The following is a 7,518-nucleotide window of genomic DNA, read 5'->3' on the forward strand; positions in this document are numbered from 1 at the left end:
CCCATGTCTTCTACCGCAGCAAGCCCAAACAGGAAGTTCTCCGAACCACCATAACCTAGTCTATCTACCTACGCAGCCAAGGCACGGCAGAATAGGCTCGATTTCAATGGGCCCCATCTGTATCGGGCAAGGTCGTCACATCCGAAGATCTTGCTGTGGCTTGGTGCCCCTCTTTTGCCGTGCTGATGTGGATGAGGTTGCCGGTTTATTGGAGGGAGAAGCGGAGAGCAGGAGCAGTGTGGTGATCCATACCTAGGTCGATGCGGTAAGAGTGGTTGGGGTAAGTTCAGGATGGGATGTATGTTCTTACCTGAGCGTCGGGTCGTCATCAGAGATTGAGTTTCAACTGGTCGATTGGCTTTTCTTTCTTTTTCTGTGTTCTGTGAGGTTGAGAGCACATCCTGACAGAGTTGTTCGCTGTACCTCAATCACAGGATTTGAACTTCGAGAGACAAGGGCTGTGTTAAAGAAACAGTGAACTATATCAATCTAGGGCTTCCATGACACAGAAAGTCAAGAGTTCCATCACATCACACTTGTTGCATTGGTTCTACGCCAGGAAGGGAGGGAGGAGGTGCTGCAAGCAACCCAACCGGCAGTAGTAGGAGAAGTGGTGGTACAAGCTGTAACTCGGGATCCTCTTGAGCTGATCAGTTTTCTCGCCAGTGGTAACCTTTCCCAAGTACCAAGTACCAAGTACCAAGTACCTAGTACCTAGTACCTAGTACCTACTAGTAGATCTCGAAGAACCAGATGTACCGTTCAATACCGTTCAATACCGTTCAATACAGTACATACAGTACATACAGTACTACGCTAGCCCTAAATAGTCACATCGAGAGCCTCAGGCGAGATCGGGAACCAGATGGTCCCCGAAAGGGAGGACAATGAATCCCGATCGAAGGCATCCAATTGTCGATCCGATGAGGAAATCCTAGAATAGCAACAATAATTGACCTCGGATGATGACACATATACGAATGAGGTACAGCCCGACAGTCAGGAAACAGCGGCGGGATGCGAGAGCGCCGTTCGCTCCACTACCAGTGTTCTGCCGCGGTGGGAACCAGGATCTGTCCATCTGCTTCGTCTCCTTTGAGGTTGTACAGAGGAGTGTGGGGATTCTCCACATTTAGGTATACTAATCATGTAAAACCAGTTCGAGGAGTACAAGGGTTATCTCAAATACTTCCCGTGTCGGCGACCATCGATCTTGGTCTAGTGCGGGTATATATCCCTGCTCCGATTTTACGGAGGAGTGATCAGTCAATAGTCGTTGGGACCTCTGCATGTATCCTGTAGTGATCGTTTCCTCGAGTTACTCCGCGGAGTAGCCTGTCGGGTGGGCCTGGAAGAGTCATTGGCGACCGTTTTTTGATGGTTTGAATTTGGACTCGTCGACTCTGGATTTATTGATTTATTTTTATTTTTCTGGCGGAAACTTGGTACTCTCTAAGCGACTTTGTAGACAGGTTTTTTTTTTTTTTTTTTTTTTTTTTCTTTTCTTAACGGTGTTCTCCGGATGTATCTCGTTTTTGCCAGAAAAAGAAGTAAATCAATGTACCAAGTTCCTCTGTAGTAGGCACGTAATCTGTACGTCCGTTTGTCAGTCTACAGTGCTTTGTACCACGAGGGTGGATTGTATGTACCCGTCCACATGGCATTATTGTACGACAAGACGACTGAGATGAGATGCCATTTGACATCATCCTCCCATTCAGGAAGTGTAAGCATGAGCTATCAACCTGACCAATTTAGGTTCCGTGCAAGCTCCGACGTTGCGAGAGAGAGAGTACAAGCTCCCTGCAGGTACTCCTTCCAAGGCTCCAGTCGGCTATTTCTTATCCCGATTAACGCCGGAATGCCCAAAGGAATAGGAATCAGTGATCTGGGACTCTTAGCAAGAACAATGATGATGATGATGATGATGATGATGATGATGATGATGATGATGATCAGATCGTACCAGTCCGTCCTGGAGAGAACGAATTCCGTCTGTGACTGCCTTGCAAATCAGGAATCCTCCAGGAATCTACGATCCCGTTTATCTTTGCCTAAACCGGCACTAGCGCCAGCATTCACCAATGACAAATACCTTAATTTGGCAACCAATCAGAATCCCGAGTGCAGGTGTCGTTCGTCACGTCATGCATTAGTGGACAGGGGTTCATTTTTAGTAAAAGTCCGAGTAAGGGAAGTACGAGTAAGTAACTTCTTGAATGAATGGCATTGATGTTATTGTTACCCCTGGTTTCTAGCTCGTGGTAAAAAGGGATTATGAACGTGTGCATGTTATTGGTTCTATTGCTAGGAATGTCGGTACCTCGGTACTCTACCAAGGTACTGGAGATGATAGGTACCTAGGTCCTACTCCGTAGGAGGCTAGGAACTGACTCAAGTGACAGTCGGTTACAGTTTGGGAATACTAGTTCTGACTCTAGAGTCTAAGTACAGTGTACACCGCTTCTTCTTTATCATCTCTTAGCTGAGGCCAGTCCCTGCTCTGTGCGGGAGAGAGCCTTGTGACTGAAGCAGGAATTTACGAGGACCATCTATCTCCGTATATCGGAGTTTTTTTATGTTATACGGAGTACGACTACGACTACTAGTAGTAACACTACTGCTCTTTACCAGTAGTTACTACTAGTTAGTGCTCCGTACTTGGAGGTGGTATGTATGCTGTATGGATACGGCAAAAAGAAGCCGTATCAATCGTGGCCACAGCCCCACGATTCGATTTTTTTTTTTTTTTTTTTTACTTTTTCCTCCTCTTCTTGCTTCTTAAAAAAATGGAAAAAAAAAAAAAACTCACACACATTAGGGGGGGGGGGGGGGGGGAATGGCACTGCTCTACAGAAAATAGTTTCTTGAGAGGAGATTCAATAGTGGAGTACTCCGTATGGATTTCTATTCTACCTCTGGCATAAACGATGAAATCCAGGGACGATCTCTATCTGATCGGATCCAATGATGAAGCTTATTCCTTGGTTCCATGTTCTATAAGTTACGATTGGATCAGAAATCCAGATGAGCCAATAACAGGCTTCGATCGGGTTGAACGACGACCTCGGATGGAATGGCTCAAGCCCTTAACCTCCTCAGTAGTGCTGCGGCGTCTGCCTATCATTTGTTCATCCCCTCTATGTTTGTCCCTCCATGACAGAAGGATGCACAGATCATTGTCATAATCAAGTAATCTCATTTCTTGGACACACACACACACAAAAAAAAAGAAAAGAAGGAGAGAGTGTGGGATGAGGAAAGTAACCGCACTTGGGGAGGTTCCCGACGTCCCCGAGTCGTTGCCGCTGTACAAGAAGTACTACCTCTACCCCCTATGGAGGGTTGAACAATTCCAAGGCACGGTCATACTAAATCGTACAAGTATGTATCCGGAGTCGAACGATCCTGCGCGACCGCGTGTCTGCCACATCCTGCGAGGCGAGGATCGTGGGAAAAGAAAAGAAACCGCCCAAAGAAAGGAGGGCAGAGATCCAGTGCGCATGAGATCTGTCAAGCCCTCCTGCATCGCTGCGATTTCGATATAGCGTAGGGAAAGCTGGCTGGCTCTGGGGAGTCGGGAGTCCCTGCAGCAACCACCATGAGTCAGGTTGCGAATTCTGAAGTCTTGAATGCGCCGTGTGTTGGATTATCTCCTTCCTACCTGGGTTGGAGACTGGGATCCTTGGGACTATTGAAGGTAACACAAGGTTGAATTGAGGGGGGTGTAGTACTCCGTATCCTACCTACTACATCTCAATCATGCCTGGCAGCAGGAACTAGGCATGTAAGTAAGTACTAATTCGTAGCACAAACTGACTAGGGGCAGGCTCAAATAATATGAGCCAATGGTGGGCCTGGAGTCTCGCGTATTTGATGCAGGGCTACCTGGGTCCTGACGGCGGCGGCGGCGGCGGCGGCGAGCTGTGTGTAAGAAATCGAGACACTGAACTACTAACTACTAGTATGATGTAAATGCCTTTGTAGTTGCCGTTGATCAAGGCAACAGGTGGGGAAGGGGAGGGTTGCATTGTGATCGCTCAAGACCTCGTACCTGAAGAGATTCAGGAATTCCCACCATACAGTAGTCCGAAATGAAGCTGTCGAATGCATACCTGGAAGGATTGCGTACGATCTCCACGTCGATCGTAACCGTGTCAGGTATAAAGACCAAAGTCAAAAGATTTCAAATCCTGAACGCACGCTAATTCTCCCTACGCCAATCATGATCTCCTCCAAAACCGTTCATGTCCGGGTAACGGTCTATGGAGTGGAGACAATTAGGATAGAGTACAGAGAAGAGAGAGAAAGCTAAGGCCTGGTGGTGGAGAGATGTTGGGCTGGCTGAGGGTCGGCTACATATGATTATATTTTATATTTATATTTCTTCTGGAAAGACTTCCTGGTTGATCAGAAAATGTCTTAGTTATGAATAGTTTAATGCATGAAAGGATCTGTCATTCTCCTTTACCCATTCATTCCTTTGTCGATCTTTTCGTTTCTCTCACTTCTTGTCTAAAATAACCCTAGTTACCTATATTGACTCCCTCTATCCTCCCTCTCGGGACAGACAGGAAGCTACCGAGGTAGATCTGGCGTTTTGCTTCATCCCTCCTTTATATATATTCCATAGCATGCACCTCCACTCCACTTGACCCAGGATGGCCCTAGATTAGTCCAGTACGACAACGACAATGACAAAGTATTTGCTGACCCTGTAGTTAGTTCCCTAGACCGTTTCTGCCGCTCCCGGTTTCCTGTCAGGGCGTGTCTGAACTTTGCAGAGCATTGGCCAACCCCCTCTCGTAGTGTGCTGGTTAGATTATGGGATCGACGAATCAAGGATGTCTAGAGCGGTTTCTTTTTTTCCTACTTTTTGGGCCCTCCCCTTCTGATCGGTGTATACGGAGTAGCTCTTAATTAACCTTCGACAGCGCTGGACGGGACAATTGCTTTCTCTCTCTCTCTCTCTCTCTCTCTTCCTTTCGGATTCTCCCCTTGAATGGGTCCCAGACTGATGGGATGGGAGGAGCAGAAATGCATCTCTGTTTCACCACGATCGTAAGTAGTAATCCTATACTATCCCGATCCTGCGGCTGCCTATACAGACCGTTTTGTGACATATGGTGGCCAATCTTCTTCCCACGATGTAGGACTTATGTACCTGAGTGTTTCCTGTTCCAAAATGAAATGGATTAAATGGTTTTTTTTTTTTTTTTTTAACAGTTTCTTTTTGTTCATGATGGGTCTAAATTACAAAAAGAAGAAAACACGCTTCTGAATCATGGGAAATTCTCCACTTTTGGGGTTCTGATATCGGTTATAACCATGGAGGTACAGAGTAGATTATTTTAGGAAGCTTTTTGAGGGAAAGAATTACCTAGGGAAGCTCTGGAAATGTGAAAAAAAAAAAAAATTATAATGATTCCTCTCGTGCTTTTCTTTTCTCTCTTAATTCTCCCCTTGGAAGCTCCTGGATAAAAGGCGTTTGCGTTGCTTTTACCCAGTGGATCCGTCAATACGTTACATACCAGTTCAATACGCCGCTGTATCTCAATACTCAATAGTTACCAGGCTAAAGAACCCGAAAATTCAAAATTCAAAATTCAAAAGAATAAATTAATCAATTCAAATAAAATATTTTATTTACTTTATATCATGATTTATTTATTTTATTTATCATCTCCTCCCTTTTATTTATTCCTCCGACAACTGTCAGCTCCGAGATCTTGGATCAGATCTTCTCTCATAGCGTGCGCAAAGTGTGGAGCATCTATCTTGTCTTGTCCTATATATCTACCTCTCCTGCACACGACCTGACCATCCATCCTACTTCTTAAGACATATTATTGCTTCTCCCCCTCCCCCACAGAGTAAGCATTCAACTGCCCGCCTGAAGTATCTTCTCTTGCTTCACTCCTTCACTACTTCATTCATACCAATTTCCTGTCTTTATTTTAACGGGTTCCTTCCTTCCAACCCCTCAGCGTAATGGCTCCGACTCACCGTCGTGGACCTTGGGTCCCTGAAGAGGATCAGTTGCTACTTCAGTTGGTTCGCGAGCAAGGCCCTAACAACTGGGTGCGCATCTCTCAGCACATGCACTACCGTTCCCCCAAACAATGTCGGGAACGATTCCACCAGAACTTGAAACCATCGCTGAACCGGGAGCCCATCTCTCCGGAAGAGGGCGTGATGATCGAGCGCATGGTGGGCGAAATGGGCAAGCGTTGGGCCGAGATCGCACGCCGCCTGGGCAACCGCAGCGACAATGCGGTGAAAAACTGGTGGAATGGTAGCATGAACCGCAAGAGGAGGGGCCTCCCCAACTCGGGCTCTCCTTCGGCTCCCTCCAGGACGCCGAGCGGCCGCATCGAAGCCCCATATACCCGTGCATCCCACGCCATGAGCAGCCCCAACATCCGTCCGCGATACTCCTCCATCTCGCATGAACGCCCTCTTACCTCCTGGTCAAAGTCTTCTTCCTCCCGGAGGCAATCCTGCTCCACCACCTCTGTCGACTATCCCCGCCAACTTACACCCATCTATACCCTCCCCGCTCTCAACCGCCCCGTGGAAACCCCCTTGACTTCTCCCTCATTCTCCGAGGCATCCAACGTTCCATCCCTCGAACCGCCTTCCATGGTGTCCGACCACAACTCTGTTTCTTCTGCCTCTCCCCGCACCGTTGCTTCACCACAGCTTCTCCCACTCCCAGCTGATGTTCGCATCCAGTACGGAGAGCTACACCGGTCCACTTCATCTACCTTCCTGCCATCAGATGAGATCTACTTCCCCAAACCGTTGGAACCGTTCTCAGATGTGTCGTCCAAGCCCCGATGGGTTCCCGAGCCACAACCATACTGGCTTTCTCGGGATGAACCCCGACCCGAGCCGTTCAAAATCGAGCCATTGCGCGATTCCCGCATGGGTCTAAACAACCTATTGAATTGATCATGGGCCCTCTATCTGCATTAAACGATTGTATTGAACGATCGCATGATCCCCCCCCCCCCCCCCCCCCTTGTCGCCTTTGATATCCATATATTTAATTTTGATCGTTCCTCTCTTACGATGTTCTGGCAGCGTCTGTATAAGTCTATGTCTGACCCATTGTCACTCCTTACCTTTTTTTTTTTTCTTTTCTTTTTCTTTTTGGAGCCTTTCCTTTGTATCTATATTGCTATTCCCACGGCGGGTCACGTGCCGTGCCCGCTTTTTCGTTTTCTTCGGGGTTGATCCTACAATTTTTTTCGTTTCGACACAAAAGCATTTCTGGAGATTTTCACTGCAATTCTAATTGGTGCCCAATTTGGGTAATCTGTGATATTTATTATTATTATTATTATTTTTTTTTTTTTGGTTTGGTTGTTTGTTTAATAGAAAGAGACCAACCCGCCTATTTCTGGAATTCCGAGGGTTTTGCATGTATTTTTTTTTTTATATCCCTTGTGTTTGGGCATTGCTTGAACTTAATACCTAAATACCCCCCTTGTCTTTCCCAATGAGTTAATATTT

General features: G+C 46.8%; 1 protein-coding gene across 1 annotated transcript; it reads left to right on the plus strand.

The window, feature by feature from the left end:
• Nucleotides 1-5,987: 5,987 nt before the first annotated feature.
• Nucleotides 5,988-6,961, plus strand: flbD (putative MYB family conidiophore development protein FlbD). The gene has a single exon (XM_040896842.1). The coding sequence runs from the start codon at nt 5,992-5,994 to the stop codon at nt 6,952-6,954; it is 963 nt and encodes a 320-aa protein (XP_040754780.1). The 5' UTR covers nt 5,988-5,991; the 3' UTR covers nt 6,955-6,961.
• The last annotated feature ends 557 nt before the right edge of the window (nt 6,962-7,518 follow it).

The sequence above is a fragment of the Aspergillus ochraceoroseus genome (assembly GCF_002846915.1).
Source record: "Aspergillus ochraceoroseus IBT 24754 chromosome Unknown P175scaffold_2, whole genome shotgun sequence".
NCBI lineage: Eukaryota > Fungi > Ascomycota > Eurotiomycetes > Eurotiales > Aspergillaceae > Aspergillus > Aspergillus ochraceoroseus.